This window comes from Scatophagus argus, chromosome 21 (assembly GCF_020382885.2).
Source record: "Scatophagus argus isolate fScaArg1 chromosome 21, fScaArg1.pri, whole genome shotgun sequence".
NCBI lineage: Eukaryota > Metazoa > Chordata > Actinopteri > Scatophagidae > Scatophagus > Scatophagus argus.
This window is the reverse complement of record NC_058513.1, coordinates 14063006-14088235: the sequence shown is the minus strand read 5'-3', so window position 1 is coordinate 14088235 and position 25230 is coordinate 14063006. Positions and strand designations below refer to the sequence as shown.

Below are 25230 nucleotides of genomic sequence, written 5' to 3'. Positions count from 1 at the left end.
TGTGGAACAGAGCACCAAGCTGATACGGCTTAAAGGGAAACCGTGTGTGTTTTCCTATGTATATTGCACTTAGTAATCTTCCAGAGCTTGAACACAAGAGCAAATCTCTTATCTGAGGGCGTCTAGCATTGTGTGGAGTGTTTAATACCTTGTTTTTACAATCCAATCCTCATCATGCTCATTGCACCTCCTCCAAAGTCAAAATACACACAAATGGTAACAACATGCATACACACCATCTCTAACACATACACACTCTTAAATGGACATGTGAGCTTGCATATACATACACACCCACACACTAGTGGCAAGGTGGGAGTGGGACAAGCAGACTGGAACTATCAAGCTAGGCCATGAGCGCTCTCCTCAAACTTCCAGCACAAACAGATTTTAGACGCCACAGTGATTTTCCCCTTTAACACAGACCAGGAGAGCAGCTGACATATTTGTTCTCTTCCAATGAGTCCATTTGCAAGTGATTTATACCCCGCCCCATCCCACTCTCCTTTTACAACATCAACACTGAAGGTGACACAACATTGTGCCTCCAAAATGAAACAAGAAAAAAAAGAAAACAAAATGAAAAACATCTTTCTTTTCTGAGTTCATTACGTTTTCAGCTATAGCGGGGAATTGCTTGTGGATGCAAATCACATTCAACATGCAGCATTTCAATTTTGAATGTATAGATGAAGCCTATGGAGAAAGGATGTCACCTTAATCTCTAAAAGTTGTGATTTTGAACACGAATAAGCCCATCAGGAACTGAAAAATACTAGGCTGAGACACGCATTTACACAGAAACAGTTAATATGTTAATTACTGCGCGGCCTACAGGAAAGAAAGCACTTCCATCACTCAACACATTCGATGCATATTGATGAGTGTGTGGAGACTGCTAACAAATCCAATATTGAGGGTTGAGCATCATGGTAGATGCATCTCGTTGGGCATTCATTTGCTCAGAGCATTCCAGTACATTTCACTTTCATATTGGCTGGCGGAGGGAACCTTTCAGGGGCCACCCGGGGATCAGGATGCATCTAATAATGAGACACCCGTGAGCACATGCACTTACTGCAGCTGATTAGACCACCTGAAAAACTGCCTGACTGACTTGGTCATTATCTGTGATAAAACATCTCCAAAGCGGAGCTCAGCTTGATACTGATGTGAAAAGGACGGTTTCATTTGGCATTTAAGCGTTCTCCATCATTGGTTTTGCACCATTTTAAAAATGCACAGCAAAGACTTGAGGGGATGTTTGAAACACCAACGCGTGGAGCTGTTTTGAGGACTGAGCCACAGGGTAAGCTATATCTACATCACTGCAACAAGTCTTCCTGCTGATCAGCAGGCCATTCGCAAGTGTCAGGCAGGCTTGCCTGTCCACAATTACACCAACAGATCAATAGTAATGACCAGAGGACCACGTACTGAGCTTTGCCCTTCAATAGTTACTCACTAAACTGGCCAGAACACCAATCAGACAATCTCATGCTGCTAAAGTATGAAAGGACTGGATCATTAAGTTGAAAGCACAGACATTTACACCGTGTTATGCTCAATATCATAATATAACAATATTCAACTCTGTACAAACTCTGTTCCGTCGTTTGTTTTCTGTACAGTCAGGCTGAACTGAACATCTGCTGATGACGGAGGCAGAGAGCAGCCATGCAAGCAGATAATTTTGCTGTCCACTTCCTTTGTCGACTGCTCTGAGGCATGTGTTGCCCCTGCAGCCACATTAAATCACTGTTCCCATTTTATTTGGTCTGGAACTTTGCATTCAGTTAACCACCATGGGACAGTATTTGTATGTGTGAATGTGTTTGTCTCTAAAACAGGACTTAACCTAACATGGCCTCAGAGGGCCGCTGCCGCTGGCAAAATGCTTGGCTCATCGAGTGTCACCGGAGCAGAGTCCTGTCTGCAGACACTGGAAGTGCAGATTCTTATTAACCATTTCTACATCCCCCTGCCCTTCATACAATATCCAGACACACCTCTTTATGGGGCTGTTTTTCAGGGGTTGGGCTCGGCTCCTTACTTCCAATAAAGGGAAATCTTACTTTTGGACAATGCTGTGCTTCCAACTCTGTGTCAGCAGTTTGGGGAAGGCTTTTCTAAGAACTTGACTGGTCCACACTGAGCCCTGATCCCAACCCCATCAAACAGCAAGCCAGGGCTTTTCATCAACCATCATCAATGATTGACCTCACAAATGCTCTACTGTATGGATGGGCACAAATTACAACAGATACACCCCAAAATCTTGTGGAAAGCCTTCCCAGAAAAGTGGAAGCTATTATAGCTGCATAGCTGGATATGTATTACGAATGTGATGTCATTAAAGTCCCTGTTGGTGTAATGGTCAGGTGTTCCAATACTTATAGTGTATATGACTTGCCTATGACATGGCCAAAATAGCAGAAATACCAAAAGCAGGAGCCCACATGTATTATAAAAGTGCTGTGGGGGGGATAAAAAAAAAAAATACTTGAAGAAAAAAGGATTAAAGCGTGAAACAGAGAGGAAAGGAGGAGATGGATGTGAAGCCTGGTGAGATGGGAATACTGATATTAAGGTACAGATGAGTACAGGTGATTTTAAAAATGGGGATACTTAACTGTCTTAGATAACGAGGGATTTTCACGACATCTCACCAATGACCTTTACTGCGGGCTCACAGAGGGCTGCCAGGAGGAGGCAGCTGGTGTGTGTGATTGCCTGCATTACTACTCTGTGACTGAAGATGCATGAAGAACTGTGAGTACAGTTTGTGTGTGTGTGTGTGTGTGTGCTCACCGTGATGAGTGAACAGATCGCTATGGACAATGTCGATCAGACAGTCTAGCTTCTGTTTCACCAGGCGACCCAGAGGAACCTTGAGGATGAACTCTGTGAACAGCTTGCTATGGAAACAGAAGGAGGACAATGAAGAAAAAAGGTCAAACTGATCAGGCATCTTGGGCTGCTTGGCTGCTTCCCATCCCCAGCAATCATCCAAAATGCAATTAAAAGGTCCTGCACACTCACACGGATACTTTTCAGATATTCTGGCTAAGGCTGGAGGATACAACAATACAGAACATGAGACAATAGCAATTTGTCAACTGACCCAAAGGAACTGACCTTGGATGAACTTTGAGAACAGGTCACTGGAGAGATTTTGTTAGCTCTGATTGGATTAGGGGATAGCAATCACTGTTTCAAATAAATGCCAAGACTTGCATGGGACTAGAATTACAAGACGATCTCATATATAACTTGAGCTGAAAGGTTTTATAATCATAAATTATAAAAGCCTAAGTTTGCCAAAAGGTTCAATTTAACAGTCAAGGCACAAAAATGTCAAAGGGCTTCAGTAGACTTTAACTGTTCCTTCAGTGTTTCACAAAGCTGTTGTCCTGAAGGATGTCTACCTCTACACAGCCTTGCATGTCTATGCAGAATATGAAACAAAATATTTCTGAACTGATGATTCATTTTCCAGCAGACACATAGCTCAGCAAGATCAAACCATGAGCATTCAACAGTTCAGAGCCTCAAAGATAATCCTGCATTCATGCACACACATAAAGGTGACAGTTGGCTCCTCAGTGAGGAGGCCGGAAGCTCGTTATGCTGGCAAGCTGAGGCTCAAGGAGGAGAGAAAAGGTTCTGGCAGGGGATGAAACACCTCCCCTCCCAAGGCTTCAATTTGGTCGCCTCCAGCTCAGCTGCTCAGTCAGGTTTGCACTAACGACAGGAACAGCTGATGCCCCCTTTGCTCAGGCAGGAAAAAGAGCCAGGTCTGTGATTTATGGCTAAATGAATGGGTTCATAAGGTCCTCAGCTTTCAGAATGAAGCAAAATCAAAAGCTTCTCTCAAAAAGATGGGAGAGCATGAAGCACTGCTCCCGTTATGTTGTCTCACCTCAAAATTCATCTTTTACCCAAGTAACTTCAGCACAAACAATATATATATATATATATTAAGGTCAGCTGTGACTCGATAATTAAATAAACAGAAAAAAACAACTGAGAGCTGAACAGACAAATGGGGCATGGGTTGAAAGACTTCCACTTTTGACAAAAGACTTCTCGTTTTTCACTGAGGCTGTGAAAGTGGTGGAGTGGAGGCCAGAGGCAGGAGAACTGGCTGTCCTGTGTGGCCCAGAATTTGAAATGGCAGCTGCCCAGGTGCTGGATGTGGGCAAATGGAAGGGGCTCCTTGCTGAGTGCTCGCAAATGAACAAGCAAAGCACATTTCAAGGTCTGGAAATTACCCACATGTAGCAGCACAACATGTGCCAGTCTTTGAGATGCTCAAAACATAGACCTCTATGTCAAGAATATTTCAGATGATAAAATATTTCAACAATACAGAAATCTGATAAAGCGCAGGAGGACATTATCATCGCTTATATTTTTGTATTAATTTAGTAATTAGACGGTGATAGTATAAACAGCCTCAGTCATCAAACACATGGCTTTTTCTTGGTGAAATTGTATTTCTGGTTTTATTTCATTAACATGTATTAATTTCTCCTCACATCAGCAGCTTTGGGAAAAATACATGCCCCTTTTTGATGCAACATGTAAAGGTTTCGATTGATGAGACATCATGAGACAATCAGGACAAAATATGTTATATTAAGACTCATTAATACTAAAAAGCATCCCACTGAATATATTATAAAAGCCATTTTTCCATGTGTTGGTAAATATCGTGCTCTGTAAATGAGGCCATTCCATTTGGATTCTCTGCTGTGTCCTTTCAACATGACCGATTAAAGACATTCAAATGGGACAGAAAATCAAGAGCAAACCTACGAGACATTCTGTCACAAATTTAATGTCCTCTTGGGTCTCAAAAACAGTTTTGAGATGCTGTCCCAAAAACACAAGGAAAGTTATGGTTCTGCGTCTGAAATTCGCTGTCCACTAATTAACTAACTCTACCAGTTCGATATACAAATATATAATTTAGTTCCTCAGTAAAATCAGAATGTGACACTTCAGAAGTCATTTATTATTAAGGCAAACATTAAGCTGCAGCAGATGACATTGTGTGGAGCTGCTGAATAACACCAGCTGGAGAGCCAGACAAAAAGGTAACTGGTGCATCAAAGTTTTTACATCCCATCAGCTTCTCAGGGATACATCTAATTATGAAATTTTAATTCAAGCTCCAAAAAAACAAACAAAAGAAAGATTTCTCAGTTCACTCTCCAGCAAAAAGGACATTAAGGTCCAGTTTGAACATTTTCAAAACTTTCACTTTAATAAGCTGCTGTGCTGCTCTTCAGTAACAGGCTGCCTCAGAAAGAGAAACTGAGAAAGTCAGGGCTCATCAGAAACAGTTAACAGTGGCACAGAATCTGCTTTACCTTTGAATACTTTTCCCTCAGTTTATAACTGTGTACTGCAGGTGTGAATGAACAACAGAGCATATGGAGTGGATCATGTGAAATTACCTTAGTTCCTTTGGATCAAATACCAGCTTGACATCATTGACAATGGTGGGAATGTACTTCAGAGCAGCACCCTTAACGAGAAAAATAAAAACAAGCAGATTATTTTGAGCTTAGCGTTAAATTAGTCAGTCATTGACTGATATTTAGATATACCCACTCCATCATCACCACATTATGTAATATGGTATGTTTCACATGTCGGGTGGAAACTGTGTGAAGTTGTGTGCAACGTTTAGCTCGATAAATCTGATTCTGTCTCCTCCACTTCTGTTTCACTGGTTGACTGAAATACTGACTCTCACTAACATGGATGCTGCAGTAGTCTACATTTGTCTTCTGTGGGCCACAAACTAGAACAGTTTAAGAGCTGACGAGCAAGATTTCTTGTTTTTATGAGCAACGTTTGCTTTCAATGCCTGGTGTGATACTGAGTGGCCGTGCTTCCTGTATTTCATCCAGTCCGCCTGAGGGACCAAAGGAAGATCTCTCTGCAATGATAACTTGTTACAGCCAAATGCGACCTACATTTGCCCATCGATACGATAATAAAGTCATCAAGTGTGAGCACCCGGTGGCTGATTACAGAGCCATCCAATAATAATGAAGATGATTAACCAAGCTGACGTTTCCCCCTCGAACTGACTGCTGCTAAATGACGGCCAAGGTGGGTTGGGGTGTTTATACAGCATCTGTGCAAATTAGCAGCAGTGCCAGTGTGTCCCATACAGGTTGATTAGCTGTACAGATGTACCACACCGGACGTCACCCGCTGTAATCCACTGTTTGTTATTGCGCAAGGTTTGTGTCTGAAAATATGTGAAAGGTAATTAGCAACGCTCACATGAAAATATTTTGCAAATTACTTCAGTCATGTAACAATGTGAAAGAAGGCAGAAAGACTGTCTGAAGAACATATTTCTGGGTATACTCTGGATATCGCCAAGACCTCCAAATAAAATCCTGCTTTAATCCACTCTCATCTCAATGCTTTAATATGCATAACTCAACACGTTCACTTCTCTCTGCAGACACAAAGAGTTGGGGAGAGTGAAACCTGGATTTCAAAGGTGTTGTCTGACTTTGTTTCCACTAGCAAAGCTGGCTCTTTCTGATAAAAAGCAAACTGCATCCGTTTAGCCCTTGAAGAAGCCATTGTAACAGAAAGTCTTTTCTTTTGTCCTTTGTTCTCAGCACAAACTTACCTCCCACCTGTTGTTGTAGGTATGAATTGTGTGACGTATCGCTCGAGTCTCAGTGGAGTTGTGTCCACCTCATGTGCGTGACACTCACCAGAGGTATGCTTTTCTGCATGCGTTTAGTTCTGTAAGTTTTGGCTTGCGTGTGTGTCGGTCTGTCCAGATGTTCAACGAGATTCAGACTTGAGGTATGATGGAACTGCTCATTAGGTTCCACCTGTCACAGTGTTTTCACAAGGGCGGACTTGGGAAGAAACCAGGCTTTCTCGCTTTCTTGCCCGTTCCTCAAGATCAGTTTTTAATTTACTGACAGTAAAGCTAATATCTCACCCAATTACACAGCAACTGACTCCTAATTGACTCCTGAGCTTCTATGGTTGAGTGTGCACATGGATCTACTGTAGCTGTGCCAAGGTGCATGTACGCTGTGATTCTGTTATCTCTAAGAGCATAGGTGTGTACGTGCACATGTGTGGTTTTGAACGTATCTGCACAGAATGGCAAAAAAAGTATGTGTTTGTTTCAAATCCAAAGCCGCTGAGTTTGGGGTCAAGGACAATGACATGAAAACACAATGAAGCGAGCTTAAAGCGGTGAAATAAATACCTTAAGGAGCAGCTAAAGAGCAGAAGGCCAGAGGAGCCCCAGACCACAGGACAGTCAAGGTCAGAGTGAAAGGGAGAGAGAGGGAAAACACAAACACACAAACAGAAAGCACAAGACAAGAGAAACCATCACAGAAGAAATATATAACATGCGAAAAATTTGAAAGATTAGGGCTGCACAGAAAAACCTATCAGCTCAACAATCACATCATCCTCCTTCGGCCCAATAAATAACTAATACAATAAGTCACCTTGACCAGTATTTACAATATAATCTGCAGTGCCTGAGATTACAATCCCTCAAGATGAAGTACTATTGAGGACTCTGACTTTTTCTAGATTACATATATTCATGTTATGTAGATGTAAACTAAAATATAATGTTCAGTTTCCCAAAGTTCTCATATGGTTTTGATACCTGTAGCAGTACCAAGATTAAAATCTACCCCTGGCCCAAGCACACAAACAAAATCTGCCACAAGCAGTACAATCTCTTGGCTGGCCACAGAAATAGTCTGTCAACAGCCTGCTGAATTTACAATAGTTTTTGTACAGCTTCAGTAAACAAGATAAAATGTGTAAATTAGAATTTCATTACCTTTAGAAAGAAATATAGCAAATACTAACCATTCCCTCATTTACAGTCTTTATGCTAAATTAAGCTAACTGGCTGCGGCCTTATACAGACACAAGAGTGATTTCAATCTTCTCATCTCACTCTCAGCAAGTAAACCAATAAATGTTCGTTGCTGAACTTATCTTTAAACCTCTGTAAGATGTCCTCTGATGTGTCTGAATTACACTTTATGTGCAGCCCTAACAAGGTCACACAGAACAAAGGAGTGTAAAGGTGAGGAAACTTTGGAGCAAGAGACGTGAAGGTGAAGAAAACAAACGCTGCAGGACAAAGACAGAGGGAACCCTTACTCACATTAATGTATATTAAGCTGCATTTAAGAAGACACAAGCATCTCCAATTCATCCAAAGCAAATCACAGCAGATTTATTTACTATTCACAGAGCAGCAGTTATTTACTATTCTTGCAGCAGATACTCCTTGGCACAGAGTTTGAGCGATAGCATGCACCTGGACTTGCATGATAGTAAGCCTACCTTCACCATCCCGGTGTTCTCTGAATTGCTGTTCATCATGTCATTAAAGGATGTGAAAAGGTTCCTCAAGGACTCCATGAAGTCGGCCTCTCCTTTGTTCTCATAGAGCCTGGGAGGAGATGAAGTGGAGAATTACATTGGCAGATGATCACAGGGCTGTTGTTTGTTTCATCCCCGTGTAAACAGCCCCGCCCGCAGAGGAAATGACAAGAGTTTGATGCTTCCCTGTTAAATCATTAAAAGCAGACAGCAGAATGGACTGTGTGTGTGTTATCAATGCAAATATTATTGGATCAGAACCACAGACATCACTCTTGCTGCCAGGCAGATTAGCATTTAAAATAACATGACAAGACCCTGAAGCACCTGGCTGCTGTCATGCGGAAAACAAAAATCAGAAAAATTAATGATCTATGCTAATGTCTCTCCTGGAATACTACACAAGGAACAGAAAGCAAATGCCACGTAAGGGTTCAGTGACTTTACTTTCTAATCGGTCTTGGATGTAGTACTACTATTGTCTCTTCTGTTAGCTGAGGAGCGAATGCAGCAATTGTAGCTGCTAAAAGGCAATTATCACGTGAAAGAAAAAAAACAAAAACAAAACTTCCCTCAATTTGTAAGGATATGGGAGCACAAAACAGGGCTTCCTCTTTAATCCCTCCAAAAATGCAAATGCATTCCATCCTACTTGGAGAGCCCATAAATCTCCCCAAACTGGGTATTAACTGTAAATGAAACACTCTGTGCACGCCACAAAGTGACAACCATTCGGACTTAAAAGAACAAAACATCAGGCAGGTCAAAGAGGGGTGAAGTGTTTAGATTGCTCCCACTGCATCAGATTTCACTGGCTTTCTTCCAGAGTGATGGGTTTTGTGGTACTGCAATCTCTCAGGGGGCAGTGGGAATTACACGGTCCAGGATAGTCACTGTTAAAGGCTTATAGAAACCACAGGATTAGAAGAATCCGTCTCGTGGCTCCCACAACAACAATTACTGAAAGCTGCTTCTCACCTGCAGCACCAAGGAATCGAATGAGCTCCAGGCAGCCACACCAGTTTCAAGTCACAGGGGGAAAGTGTGTGATTAGAGTGTCTCCTATACCATTTCACAGAAATGTTCCACTTGTCCGAAATGAAAAGCCCAACATGTTTTGGTGCGGACTTGCCAGAGTTTAGACAGTACAGAATAAAAGGCTTCAACAAAGTCAAAAACTAACTAACTCTGCAACAATAACCCACCAGACCTGATTCCGGCGACCAACCAAAGACAGTGCTTCAGCAACAAAAAATACAGCGTAGGTCCATGTTAGGGTTAGAAGTTTTTTCCTCATCCTGCGAAAGAAATCGCTTGGTACTTGTTGTGGACAGGGACAGCTCTGCAAGTGACGCTTCTGTAGCATGATGTGCAAGGTAAAGGACGGACTGTCCTCTAGTTATCGGACAGAAAACCAATCAAACTCTGCACACTCAATTAGACCAGGATCATACATCAGCCCCTCAGCCGCCAACAGCTTCATTCCCTGGGCTCGACGAGATCATCATCCATTTAACAGCCCCACAGCCAATTAAAAATACATCCACAGAAATTACTTCACCCAACACCATGCACTTTGACCGGTTTTAACAACAGAGGCATGACAATCACTGTAGTATTATTAACAATAAAACTACAGCATCAGATAAATGAAAGCTATTAACAAGTGAGACATGTAAATAAATATAAAGACAATTAAAAAGTACTGCTTGGAAAGTAAGGACAATGAGAATATGTTTGCATGCAAATGTGGTTACAAGCTCATGTTTAACTCTGTCTAACAACTGCGTATTTACATTTGTGCTGAGACACATCTGCCAGTTGTATAAATTAAAAAATATTTTATTTAAATCATAATTCCACCCAGACTGAAAATTCTGCCCTTTACAGTGCACCATGGTTCAACACTAAAACAGTGTTAAATAAAGTACATCAGACCATTTCTGAGCACACCCAAGATATATTTGCAAATATACTGTATGTGGGTGTCTGGCATCGGACTTTGTCACAATACATATGTACTATGTGTCTGCATCAGGACATACTGGTTGAAGAGGACCCTGGAGCGGACGATAAACTTGAAGATGTACTCCAGAGCTTTCATGGCCTTCAGCAGCTGTTCTGTCAACCTCTCAGCATTGTCCACATAGTTCTTCAGGACTTTTGTCAGCTTCCTACAAGCAAAAGAACATAGACGGCTTGGCAAATCTGCTAATCAAAAAATTGTATAGAATTTGTTATTAAATATTCTTGGTGCATTTGTACAAAGAGAAATCCACTGACGTGTATGCCAGTGTGGCGCTGAAATGCTTTCGAATGTAGGTCTCCAGAACAGGGTTGAAGTGCTGGAACTTTCTGTCGGCTATAAGCCCAATGATGAACACCTGTCAGAGAATAAAGACATATTCATTAAAATGTAAACCACATGGCTCATAATGGAGCGCAGGGAAAACCGCCTGTCTTACTCAATATGCTGCAAAAAGATTGGGAAATTAAACAAGATTGCATTTGAACAGAAAACCATTTTCTCTCAATTCTCCAGCCTGCAGACAATCTAGGACACCTGACAACACAATTTTTACCTCCTTTCTCCGAAAAAGAAAACTGTTCTTTGGAGTTGAACCCCATGACGAGAGGCGATGGCACGCTAGATAGGATTCTGCCAGATACTTTGTCGACTCATTGGCTACAAATAGTTGATTTAATACATGACAAAGTTGTGTAATCAAAATTCCAGGAAGATAATTTCGTTTTGCTGTCTTCGTGTTCTATCTTGCAGGAAAATGAAAAACCTTTAATGTTAGACACACAAAGTTAATGAAAATGCTACCCGGGCGCTACAAACTCATGCAGATTAATGCAGTAGTAATACCATGTAAGATGCAGTGTGTCTGTACTGAGGCCAGCTCTTATTTACAGAAAACACAGTTTGTGAGCTACAATAAACAGTGCAGCTCATAAGTATTTGGACAGTGACACATTTTCTATCGCTTTGGCTCTGTAGTCCAGAAAATGGGAAGTAAACTGAGACAGCTGCTGAGTACTAAGAGTACTCAGAGCTAGTACTGAGCTCACATCAATAACATTAAACTGTGAAACTATTTTAGCAGCAAAAATATATAAATCATATTATTAAAGCTTGCAGTTGAGCCTCATATTCATTGTTTTCTTTTTCCATTTCCAGTGTTCCAAAGTACAGAAAATAAACTACTAAAAATAAGCCAGTGCTTAAATACTTGTGCACTGCAATGCTGAGTTAACACATATGCAGGTAGGTGTCCCTGATGAGGCATCTCCCTCCGAGGCAAACCCCTGGCACACACTCAACATTCTTGTTGGGAGCTGAGGTGTGTCTTCTGGGTGTGTTTGCCCTAACAAAGAGAAGATGTCCTTTTACTTACACATGTATGTTTTTTAAAAGATGATTCTTCACAGCACACATGAATTGTGCTTCAAAATACAGTACATAACAAATCCTTATTGGGATTATTCATTATCCTCATGATGATGTCATGGTTTATAGTTCTGTCCAGAAACAAAAAGGGAGGGGCTGTTAAACCTTGCAGTTTGGATCCACACTTACAACAGAAAAAAACCTTCAATGCAAACAGAATAACAAAACCAGGTTCTCTTTTGTAACATACATTTCATTGTCTCACTATGGGATGTGCCCCCTCACGTAGTGAGATGTCTCACTCAGAGAACTGGGGTTATGGAAGTAACCTAAGGTTTTGTTGTGATGCCTGTCATAAAAATAAAAATCCTTTGACATAATACAAAACATTACATGTGCATCTGAGCCATGAAAATTTATTTCCACTGACAAGAACCTCACTAGTAAGACCTCTGCTGTGCTTCTTTGCTTACCAAGGCATCGAACACCAAAGTATCAAAAGTGTCACTGTCAGAGTTCTCCATCATGATGTTGAAGAGAGCGTCCAGAGTGTCTTGCAGGAACTAGAAAGATGGATGCACATCATATTATGGCAGGCCAACAATAAAACACGGTGCTGAAAATAAAAAACTTGTACACAGAAAGTCTCAGCCTCCTTGCAAAATGGCAAAACTGTTTTTAGTCTCACTGACAATAATCTTCATATTCAGACCTTGGGCCAAGTGAATTTATCTGTCAAGACATAAAAAATCCCAACAACAAAATAATATGGGATAAGACAGAAGAAAAAACATGTTAACAGTGAAACTAACTACGGATTTTAGTGGCATGTGGAAACAAAAAAAACAGCAGCAAGGAGAAGGGAACACTGAAGCGTAACATGATTATTTTTCTGATGCTCATCAGTATGTGAAAGTTAAGACCCAATAATCCTGAATTCTTGTGAAGTGATAAATTTAAATATTATGAATGCAAATATGTTGAATATTTAACCCATATACTCCAGCACAATCAAAGAGCAAGTGAACTGCTCTGTTCTGACAGGGCAACGCTCTGCCCATTACGAGCCCTTTACTGCTGTTAACACGAGCCAATATAGTTCTATGAAGACAGTACTAATTTCCCTGTCAGCAGCAGCTCAAGAAACACTAACTATATACACCCTTCCTCTCTGGGGAAACATGCTCCATTTACTGAGCCAATTCTGAAAACAGATGTAAAGGTGTCGGAAAGCAGAGATATCGCTCTATACTGTGCTTGGTCTGTCATCTCAGGATGGATGAGATTCATCACGCTCTCAACAAGAAACAGACATAGTGGCCACTGTGTGGAGTTTGGCGCACCCTTCAATCTCACAAGGGCCAGGCTACAAGGCAGAGACAAGGGAGAAGTGCCCTGTTTATTCAGAAACAGTGTCACATTAGGGAGATGGGGAAAAAGGGGTACTACAGGAAAAAACCTCACCTTGGAACCCTCTAAAAAGATTTATCTCATCTCATCATCTAATCTTTGCTCATACTATCTAATACATACACCCATAATGATTTTTACCCCTATTGATAGGGGTAAAATTCAGAGATGAAAGTGTTGTCTAATTGCACACCAACAGCCTTGGAGCACTTTGGAGAGATTGAGCGCTAATGTGGCAGTAATAATAATCACACCCCTGTGGTTTGATGAACTGGTCCAGCTGTGGTTGACGCATCTATCTGGCCTGATCAAAACTGTCTGGGTGAAGGACTGCCTCAGATACACGGCAATCTGCCCCCCAACCAGTCCATGCAAAACTTTCTCAAGAGAGTGATTTATTCATCTGCCCCACGCTGGGCACTTAAAGGGCCTCTGCCTATACCTCTGACAGCAGGTCATCTCCTCCCCTTCTGCACGCTGTGTGTGGTGTTATGTGCTCTCTCCTTGCTGCAGGCATTTTAAAAAAAAAATATCAACCTGTTTGCAGGCAGTGAAATCCTTTATGAAATTGTTGCCATGAGGCTGTTGCTTTCAGGCACAACGAGGATAGTGTTTAAGTCCCTAGATGTTAAGATGTTGTTTGTTTTGTTGTATATAAAAAAGAAGAGGTACATTTTCAAGGATACAACAATCAAAAAAACAAATTAGTTTGTGCTCCAGCTTTGAGAGCATCAGAGTTTTGTTCCTCAACACGACAATAGAGAGACAACAGACAAAACGCAGTCAGCACAGGCACAGGATGCCTTACGCCCTCTGACCTTGACGACCTCGCCACCTTCCACCTTCATCAGCTGACGAAGGTTCTGCTGCAGCAGGCTGGTGTTGGAGCGCCACTTCAGCAGGCCAAGAAGGTCCACTGAAAAAAAAAAAAAAAACATCAATAAAAACAAACAAACAAAAAAATCATTACCACCAAACCTGCTAATGGTAATGCAGTGTGAAGAGAGACGACAAGACAGTGAATTTAATGAGAGCTGGAGTCAGCTCACACGCAAGAGGAAGTTAAAGTTCAAATATGGTGTAAGTCACTGTACTAGATCTCCAACTTTCATCGTGGAAAATGAATTTAGGCACAAGAAGATGAGTCACGATGTGATTAATCACGTTCAGACCACCTTTGGCAGAGCTTTCAAAAAGCAGACATCTCCCTTTGTTCGGGCATTGTGTAACCAGCCCGGTGAACGTCAGTCATTTCTTTTCTAAGGACAGAACACATTTGTCTCTCGAAAGGCAAAGACACAAAGCATTGAGAAACATCAGTCGTTTTAGAGGGCATTTTCTCCAGTTGTTAACATCAAGATGAGTTTACTTCTCTGCCGGTAAAACAGGTGACTGATGTGTCCTGTGGCTCTGAGGGAGCTTTGTCAAAAGCCAGGGATTTTCATCAGTGTTATCTCGTGTTGAGCTCAGAGATTACACAACTCTGCCTTTGCCCCATCATTTTGTTTTTTTCTTTTTTTTTTTTGTCCCACAACTTTATGGAAGCACAATACTAAAAAGCTGGAATGTACTTTTTAACCCCAAAATGCCGAAACCAGAGAGATTATCCTTCAGTAGAGTCACCGTGTATTGTTTGGCCTGCTTACATTATCTGACTCCCTAGCACCTCTTTGAAACCAAGGCCTTCCTGAGAGCCAGGCCTCTAAGTGCGTCCTCTCTCCATGTGCCACGCCTGATTGGCTACAGAAGAGTCAATCAGGTGTGGCGACACCATGATGGATGCCTATCATCTGCAAACCTGACAACCTATCACAGTTCTGTCACAAGAGCCTGTCTAAACTACTAGGGATCACCCCTAGGAAATAAAGCTTTGAAAACTGATTGTTTGGCACCTCAGAGTGACAAATGGAATGAAATCAGAATAAATCATCAGGCAGCTTTTTCCTCCACAGGGTCATCGCTAGGAGAGGCCACCCAATCTGTGGGACATAGGACAGCGACGCAGTGTGTGGGGGAGATGTGGTACGCCTAGGAGTTACAAGAAAATCCTTGAGTACCTTGGACAAACGACATCTGCTTGAGAATGGCTGTCTTTGCAGGCAGCCACAATTAAAGGCTATGAAACTGGCAGATGGAGAGTGGTGGAATATTTAATTCTGTGATAATAGATTACATTGTCACTGCACAAGTGAAATGCAAAAGACTTCGCATTACCATTTGAATGTTTGTTTACAGCACCATCTTGCTTGACAAGTGCATTTTTTGCTCATTTTCATGAGCAAACAGCCATTAAGTAGTGTGAATAGTTTGTTCTTTAACAGTTACAGCCTTGTATTTGCTTATACATTTTAAAAGCGCAGGCTTTGTCAACAGAGTGATGTAAGAGCAGTATAAAGTATAATTATTTTTCTCCTTCCAGCCAAGGTAGGAACATGATGTTAATACATCTTTCACCAAGCCAGGCCCTCTCCCAGCTCCACTGTCATTAGATCTCAGCTTCTCCTCCAGCCTGCGTTTAGTGAAGCGCACTGCAAATTACCCAGGGAAGAGCCAGGAGCCACTTCACACAAGCTCCCAGCGCCAGGAGACCACCTGCATAAATCTAGCTTAATTAAAAAGAGTGTTTCATCTTGGATGTGGGGATCAGGGCTGAGGTGTCATGTGCATGAAGCAAGCAGTCTGTTGCAAGGGGCGTTCAAGAGCCTTTTCGCCCCCTTTGCCTGAGTTAGTCCTCGGGAGCAACAACTTGTGAGCAGTAACTAAGGCTGAGGTGAATATGAATTGAGCAAATGATTGAGAAGTTTAAACGGGCTTATTGATTAATGTGTTAATTATTTTTACAATGAATCAAATCATTGTTTGTTCAGTCAATAGTGGAAAATGGACCAAGCACCATCAGGATGAGAGGAACTGTAAAGTACTTTGGATCAAACTGCTGCACACAATCGGTTTATTTACCATTTTCCATTGTCCTCCAACTCCAAAACCAACCACATTCATTAACAAAGAAGAAAAATTCTTTACATTTGATGCCCATAACTGTGTTGCATATTTTTATCAATTCTCAGATGTAGTTTATAGGTTTTGTCCACCACCTAACTGCAAACTAAAAACATTGCTGGAGAGTGAAGAAATATATAAAATTGTAGAGGAGAAATCAGAATAGAAGGAATAATGAAAAAAACAGAAGAATTGTACAGGAAGGGTGAATGAGCGGCTGACTGAGTTACTGAGAGAGCTAGCTGTTTTGGTGGGAGTTTTAAAGAGCTTCTAGGTTTTAATAAAACAGACTCCGGCACAGTCTGAGATAGATTCGCTCTGCATTGCTTTATTAAAACAACTCAAACCTTTTCCTAGAGCTTTGGCGTGGGAGGACATATCCTACGACACACACGTGTGTGTATGCACACACAAACCTCTCGGTTTAATCAAACTCACAGTGCAGTGACGAGGCAGCCTGATCCCCAAGCACATATTGGTGCCTTGCAAATTACCACCACAAAGTGCCAGGTAAATATCAGCAGTGGAGCTGCTCCATAGGACTAAATCATCTCCCCGGGACACATGCTGCTGCCCTTCTCTCACGCAGGGAAGAAGTATGGAGAGGAAAGCAAGTTGGACAAATAAGGGGCCAGAACGGTTAAGACTGATTTCCTATGTATGGTAAATACTGAAAATCCACAATTTAGACAAGGATTTCAGCTACTAACATTACTTCTCTGTCTAATGCAATCAGAGTGTGCATGTTCTGCTTCTGTAGCTGAGGCTGTTCTTCCGCTGACATAACCACCCACTAACAGAGCAGAGGGGAACACACGACTGTATTAAAAATGACAACTTGCACCGCAGAATAAACTTAATAACCCTCAAAGGGAACATTACTGTAACAACATGCAACGCCCCCCTCTTAATGCAGCAGCACTCTGACAACAAATTTCTTTTGGGGTCCACAGTGACCTTATTACAGAGGCTTTATGGACATTTATTGTGCATGTTATCTGGGCCACATCTAGGAGAACAACAATGAAAAATCTATTTTTTTTTCCTTGTGCAGGTCTTTGATTTGACAGGAGAGATTTACCACAAGGTCACGTAAGGCCTCCATATTAGTGCAGCGGAGGGAAGAGGGAAGATTTCTACTGAAGATCGATGTAGACTGAAAGCTGCTGCCATTCTTCAAAACCACTGCTGGGTGAAAATCTTGTGCTTCCAAATGTCAGTGCCTCGAAATCAGTATTTTTTTCTTTATTTAATCAGACAAAAACCTGCTGAGACAGTTCTGTAAGTGCGAGAGGCATAAAGCTATTGCAAGTCCCTGCAGTACTGTAATGTACGTGGAGACAGTAAACTCACATTACCTCAATCTTACAAGTTTAGATGCAGTATTCATCATATTCACATTAGCAAGCGAACAATGGAGAGCTGCTGTTCACTGACAGAACAATTACAGCCATTTATGTGATGCTACATGATGATTCTAGTTTATCACACAGCCATGACCGGCAGCTGCCACAGTCTTCCCATGCAGTGACGATTTACCATCGAGGTATTAGGTGCTCTTGCTTTCAGCTTAATGTCCAAATAAAGTGCTTTGCAAAATCTGGCTAAACTGTTGGCTTGTTTACAACCTGATTGTCTCAATAGTCATTTTTCTTACTCCACTGAGTTCATTAAAGCAATATTGCCATGCTCTGTGCAAGCAATGTAATAACTGATAGAAATTATGGACACAAATAAGATCCAAGCTGTAACAAAGGCAAATTATCCTTTAATAAAACAGAAAAATTGGCCAATAGTGCTGGACCACATACAGCGCCAATTTGCTTTCACAGCTCACTCCGAGCATTTCTTTTCTTTTCACAGTGCCCTTGCTTGACTATTTAAAATTATTTTTTCATTACGGTGAATAAAAACATAAGGACATGATGCACTCTTATATTTAAACAGGGTTTTGCTTTGGGCAAGCAAAACAATTAATTTCAATTCCAGTCAAAGTTTGCCCGTGGTGAATCTGTCCCTTCTTCATTCTCCTTTTTCAGACTGTGGCCAAAAAACACTGAGAGGAACGCAGAAGCTTTCATTTTGGCTCTAATTTAAATGGTGACTCAGTCCTGCATACCAAAAAAATGCACAATGCAAGTGCAGAGGAAAAAGCAAAGCAGACATTTAGGATAGCTCTTTATAGAATAACTGTGAAAGAGCTGGGAGCATTTGACCACTTGCACACAGGAGACCTGCTTTTCACACAATCCACATTGAGACAACCATGTCTGGGATTTCTAAACACATATAAAGACTGGGGAAACACAAGAGGCCAAAATCCTTAATCCATGAGCCACTGGACAGAGATGGGGATTTCCTTAGCTGAATGAGTGTAGATCTTCTCAGCTCCCCAGGGGAAAAGTACAAAAAAAAAAATTCAAAAATACTGGCAGCCTGACAGTAGTAAACAGAGCAAAGCTGTCGTCCGCTCTGCAGAGATGGACTGAAATCTACTGACTGAGTCTTACTGACAGAAGGGAGCTGGGGAAGTTAAAGTAGGTTCGAAGGAGAAAAGGGTGAAGGAAAGCCCCTCAGCGACGGCTAATGTCCAACATATGGACACGTGTTAAGACCAGGTGAATGGACCAAAGGATGGCAGACATCCTGGAGTCCTACTTCAAGTGATATGTGTGCATGGATAATCAGCCTTTCAAAGTCAGAGGCTGTCCTCAAAAACTTGTTTCAAAAACCAGGGTCTGCTTGGCTAAAATACATTGAAAAATCTCTGTTTGAAGTGAATGTGACAATTATTACTGCTGAAACTTACTAGAAACACCTACATCAACGACAAAAAACATAAAAGTTTCAGAGTTTGAAATTTTCAACAAAAATGTTTGGGATGATGACAACATGAGCAAGCATATTAGCATATTACCTTGAAGATAAATTTGTTTTCCTGTGCTAGAAGATCACTCGTGGCAGTACTATGATGAAGCAATCCCAAACTCTTAGTGGAGAACATGAAAAGACACAAATGGTGATGGAAATATAGAAGCTGTTACCGTTCTGTGTAAGCTTGGTGGAGCAGACCAGAGTGGAGATCTGGAACGAGTCCTTGCTGATGGTACAGTTGCCCAGGTTCTGGGTGCTCTTCCCCGTGGCGGAGTAGCCTTTCTCCTCCAGCTCCAGCTTCGTGGCTGGTAGGTTCAGGTACAGGGACGAGTCCTCCAGCTTCTTTGCTTCTGCCTGGTTTTCCACGATAACACTCAGAGTCAGTATATCAGCAAATTCACAATTTACAGCCGAGCTTGTTCAGGGAGCTCATTAATTTTTGCAGAATAATTGAAATCCATATCTGTTGTTTATATTGCAGTGTAAGTGTTATGTTCTGTTACTGTGGGTTTTTAAAGATGCCTTGTGTATACCATCACTGATATTTTTTCTGCAAGTTGTTGCATGTGAGAGTAATAACAAAACTCTTTGCCAAACAGAAACCTCCAAATTAAGTGCTTTGAATAACTGACTGACAACAGCAATTCAAAACACAAGAAAAAGAAATATCTAACTGGGGGGAATTTTTCAAACATTAACTTTTTAATTAACATAAATGAGAACAGCAACACAAAGGTATCATTATACAAGGGATTTAATTGGGAAGTGATTTCATCTGACTATGGGGGTTGACGCATACCAACTACGTAACCCTCCATAGAAGGCAGTGAGGCTGTTATTATAGCAGCTCCTAATAAGACAGGCCAATTTTTCACCCTGGACTCATTCCTGTTGCGGACATGTCACGAGGAGCGTGGGCCAATCCGGTGTGTGGGCAGCCTGAAACAAACATACCAGAATACCACAGAGTGACTGCTAACTGCATTGTGAGATATTTTCTCCATTCACCTTGTACACGATGAAATCGTGCTCGCCGTCCCTCAGAGTCGTCCCATCGTACCTCATCAACTTCACGAAAGACAAGGCAAATATCTTCTCTGATTTGTCCTTGGCTGTGGAAGGACGATAAGAATCACTTGAGGACAGAAAACAGCCAGAAGGGAAGGAGATGTTGAACATTGTCGTTTACATTTGAGATAACTGTTCATGCACACGTTATATTTAATTTGTATTCGCTTTTGCATGTATTTGCAAACTAAGTCCAACCAAACCCCATATGCAAAAATACATAAATATCCAGTATCAGTTTAGATGAAAAGTGTGTTTCTTCAGGAAATCAAAGACAACACGACAGTTGCCTCAGATAGGCTCTGTTGCGGGAAACTGTGGTGCAAGTCATTAAAAAACTAACAGACAAATAAAACTGATAATCTCAAGTGTAAATCTCAGCAGGTACTGACCCTGAGTCAGCTCCTTAGTTGGCACAAGAATCTACTTTTCCCTTTTGATGTCTGTACTAACGCTGTCACTGCGTCTGTGCATGAGTTGTTTTTTTTTCCTCCTTAAATGACACAGATACACTTTACGCCACATCTACTGTGTTTAGAGCAATTATACATGGGTGAGAATTAACTGTGCAAGGTAGCGAACAAGTGGGAGGGATGATGACAAAAATAGCTCATTAAAAGCTGATACATTGGGTATCTGAAAATTTATTTGATCATTAAATAAATATATGGGATTTTGATCATTTAAAAAAGAAATGTTTACACAGTTTATTTGTGTTATTTAAACAACATTTGGACTAAGATATGTGTGTGTCTGCCTTTTAGAATAACAATTAAGATGTGCACTTGATTCCATCAGCTGTGATCAGCTTGTATAATCCCACATGTGTGTTACTGTGATGGGGGGGGGCACTGTGTAAACAAGCAAGAGAGTTATGACTTTGTCCTGTAACCAAGTGTTCAGATAGGACCACATACATCATCATTGTGGATCAACAAGCTCAAATTTACATGCAGGGAGACATGATTCATTGAAGCATCTTGCGTACTCTATCTGCATAAATCCCCTCATTGGTTTGCTGCATGCAGCCTCGCCGGTGAATAATTGCTGGACTGGCTTGAGAGGAACCAGTGGAGGGAAAACACACACCACCCAGGTGAGAAAAATGTATTTGTGACTTCCACAGGAGAGCAAAGGGCTCAAAAATCTGCATTTGGGGGGGACAAAAAGGTCACTTTCAGGACAGAGCTACTTTTTCAAGCCAATCAATGTCAAGTTTGTGTAGAAGTTCCACAGAATTCCACCTCTAAGGTGGGCTGTCATTTCAGATTTATGTTGAGTGTACTGTGCCACATTTTAAAGCCCAACCTCTACCCCACTCACCAGGTAGTGGCATAATGACAGATGAAACAGAAGTGGAAAGATGGCGAAGATCTCTTACAGCTACGGTGGCGCCTGTGATAGCAGCCATCAGTCTGATGAGGCCTGACAATGTTAGAGTGGTAGTCTGATGCACTGTATTAGAGCTGGCCTGATTCTGAACCAGGGGGGCTGAGATACTGAGCACATGAGCTCGAACAGTGGCCTTGACAAGCAGCTCTGTCACTCTGCGTTTCTGCTAAAAGTTCAGTGCTAGCTGGGAGCAGTGAAGGAAGCAGGAAAGAAACAAGCAAATGACAGCAAAGGCGGACAACTGAAAAGAATTCATCTGAGAGCTAGAGCTGCAGCGATTAGTTGATTAAACCATTAGCCAAACAGAATAAAATGAATCGCCGAATAATTTAATTGTCAATTAAGCTGCAGACCTACTGAGAGTTTAGAGTATTTAAATCTAGCAAAATGGTAAATGCAACAGCTTCTACACCATGTTGGCAGGCAGACAGAAATCAAAGTAGGTTCATCCTCAGCTGTTGAGCTTACTGTTGTAGAAACAACAGAAGGTGGTCAGATGACAAAGAGACATGGATCAAGTTAGGTTCATGTGTGCAGTCAACGACCGGGTGTCACTGACAGGTAAGTACAATGTGTACACCACACACAAACTCATACAATAAAGCTAGTTATACTTTTACAACATATCTGCTCTATTGTCAGCTGTCAGTGACAAGTTGAAGTTTGGTAGCATCGGCATACCTCTGCAGTCCGACAGTCACTTGAGGTGAGTCAGTTTCTAAAGCAACCGTTACAGCGAGATAACAGCAAGTCACAGACTTTCAAAAGGCATGCCTCGTAACAGCATTAACTGCAGCAGCAAGGTGCCAAGCATGACAAGAAGGCTCTCCAAGTGGATTATAAGCCAGCACAGAGCTCAGAGACCTGGCCATTTCCTCCAAACCACCTGCATGCAGGTAAGAAGCAAACAAAGCTGAAGGATTTTGGAACTGGAGGATGGCAAAAGCTGCAGATCACCTTCACTTGGGAAAAGATATAATTTCCTGTGCTGATATCCTCCCAATTCTACTCTGGCTTCCATCCCATATGAACTGTTTAATAGGTATACACTTGTCATGGCTCCTATCATCCCTCCTAAATCCTTCTCCCTGCACTGCTCCTGCTGCTGGACGGATGGCCTCGCCATGTGGCAGGCAGATGGGATGGCAGTGCACCAGGCTTCCCTGCCCTCTACACCCCCGAAATTAAAAAGGATGTTAAAAAACAGAAGGACAAACAACACTGGCTGCAATCAGTGAGATACTGGTCCCAAAAAAACAAACGACTCCCCTCAGGCATTTTTCACATCCCAGCTGTAGTGTCTGACAAGCCACTCCATGACACCGTTTGTGCAAGGGCAGACTAATGTCTCTGATTAATGTGACAAAGGGTGAGCTTCAAAGTATTTATCACTGTGCAACACATCTGCGTGGATTGGATATATTCCATTATTTTAGCTGTGGACAGATTAGCAGCCAATTGTGCAGCTGGTCACTGGCAGAAGTTATTATTCACACGCTGACAGTCGTACTCACAGTCCTGTGATGAGCGGTGGCGAAAGGTGAAGCGCAAGTGGCTCCGGTTCACGTCTTCAATAGGAATAGCAACCTGAGGTCAGGGACAGAAAGGAACCATGTGAGACATCCATGAATACATGCAGGTTTTTAGAGACAGAGACAGCCCAAATTCTAAATGGTAGGGTTTGCAAAAAAGGTTAGTTGTGTTTTAAATTATAAGAGATTTGCAATAAATGAGCTAAAACATACAAAACAACCAAAGTTGTCCTTTAAGTATCCGGGATCAATAACTTCTGCTGCCACCACATTAACCATCTAATCTACTGTATGGTCTCATATTAATCACTGTGTTTCCATGCTTCAAAGCTTCATGGGTGAGTAACATGAAGCTTTGACAGGCCACTCAGCGTAACAAAGAAGAAAAGTAAGGTAGAAAGCAGCGAGAGGGACACACCTTTATTGTTTCATACCAGCGTGGCTGCTTCACTTGGTAGTAGATGACAGACTTGTACTCATTGATGCCCTCATCTCCAGCTCCAGGAAAGATCACATTCTACGTAAAGAGGAGGAAAACACATAAGTGAAGCTAGCGAGCAGTATGACTCGTTATCTGGTTATACTGGAAGAGCTGTTAATCCATTAAAATGACACAATCACTGAGTTACAGGCACTTTACATTAGCACACTGGAAGCATGTGAAGAGCTGATCTGCACTTATTTCAGGAAATTAAGTCCCTGGGGCAGAAGGCTTAAATCTAGGAGAATAGCCTTAAAAGTCGAGATGCACTTTATGCGTGAACCCCTGCCTGGTGGCTGCCAATCTCGTGACAGCAGAGTGGAAATAAGAAATAAATTAGAAATTAATTATTTAAGAAGGAGGGGCAGTAGCTTTCAAGCAGCGAGAAGCAGGGGAGAGCCAGGTGCAGGGAAGCGAACCAGCTGCTGCTGATGGATCCAGAGATGTAAATTGGTCTTCCTAGTGGGTCCCCTGAGTTGCTACAACAGGTCAGGGTATGTAAAATACTACGTAGCCCCTGAGGGATTTGGCACAAGGATGGAGAGACAGCAGACAGCACGCACGCCTTGTTTTCCATCAGTCTGTGCTCAGTCAGCCTACCTCTTTCCCCTCACTGCTCCAGCTGACTCCCCAGCCCGCTAGTGTGCAACGGCTAAAATACTCCAACACTAATGGCTTCTGACAACCAGCAATTATGAGGAATAACAATCCTGTCTCCCCCAGCCACACTGAGCAGATCTGGGGGGCAGGTGCTAGCTCTTGCAACTCTTCACTAAGTGGCCCAGGATTCATGACAGCTCCAGATTTTGGAAAGAAGAAGGGGGAATGTGGCCGAGGTCTAGCCAGAGGTGAGAGGGGTTTGTGGAAGTGTGCTAATACGTCAAGGTGATGAGACGTTACTGTTCAGAATCTCACCACACAGCATCACAAAACCTATTTGAGACACAGGGAGGATGACAAAATCCACAGGCAGAAAGAGGCCAAAGAGACAGAAAAAGCAAGCCACATCAATATCACTTGTAAATCTACTGCACAACTTCCTTCATTGTGGGTAATTACAACTTGCTACTTTCAAGTGCAAGGAGGTCATCTTATTCTATTACATTATGGCTTGATGAAAATAAAACTTGTTTTTCTTTTGAGGCAGTAGTTGTGACCCCCAACTTGGGTTAGGGTGACTCAAACAGAGGGTTTCTTTTATCAAAGATAAAAGGCACTCAAACCACCTCAGAAGTTTAAGTGACAGACAGGAAGTGACAGCGTCTCTCATCCCAGAAACACAATCCGCTTTCAGATGATTAAAATCCAGGGAGGAAGCGAGAGAGAATTTAACCAATTGGCTGTCTCCCGGGAGAACCGAACAGATGAGGCTGAGCATTTCTGTGAAAAATTGCGACAAAAGAGGCTGAAGGGAGGTGCAGCGCAGCATGGCCATGGCCCCCACGGGTATGACCAGTGTCACTTGATCACTGTTGATGTCTGTCACTGACTGAAGGTGGAACAGCCTCTTCATACACAACATGTCTCCTATAATTAAAACAGCATAGCTCCTTGTACATGCCTAATGGACTGGCAAACACGGTATTCTAATTCTGAGCTTACAACATAAAAGAAAATTTGCAAATAAAACTGCACAGAAGAAGAAAATAAGATAGAACAGA

The 25230-nt window shown here is 42.0% G+C and overlaps 1 protein-coding gene across 2 annotated transcripts in view; it reads right to left on the bottom strand.

Annotated features, from left to right (window-relative positions):
* The window catches only part of dock1 (dedicator of cytokinesis 1), a 164736-nt gene that overhangs the window by 104628 nt on the left and 34878 nt on the right, over positions 1-25230 (bottom strand). For both annotated transcript variants that reach the window (XM_046377496.1, XM_046377497.1), the window contains exons 15-25: positions 23507-23605; positions 23071-23143; positions 20105-20208; positions 19267-19450; positions 14041-14138; positions 12286-12375; positions 10702-10802; positions 10464-10592; positions 8380-8488; positions 5466-5536; positions 2812-2918 (exon numbers count right to left, since the gene is read on the bottom strand). In XM_046377496.1, coding sequence (XP_046233452.1) covers positions 2812-2918; positions 5466-5536; positions 8380-8488; positions 10464-10592; positions 10702-10802; positions 12286-12375; positions 14041-14138; positions 19267-19450; positions 20105-20208; positions 23071-23143; positions 23507-23605 — 1165 coding nt within the window. The remainder of the gene's footprint in view (positions 1-2811; positions 2919-5465; positions 5537-8379; positions 8489-10463; positions 10593-10701; positions 10803-12285; positions 12376-14040; positions 14139-19266; positions 19451-20104; positions 20209-23070; positions 23144-23506; positions 23606-25230) is intronic.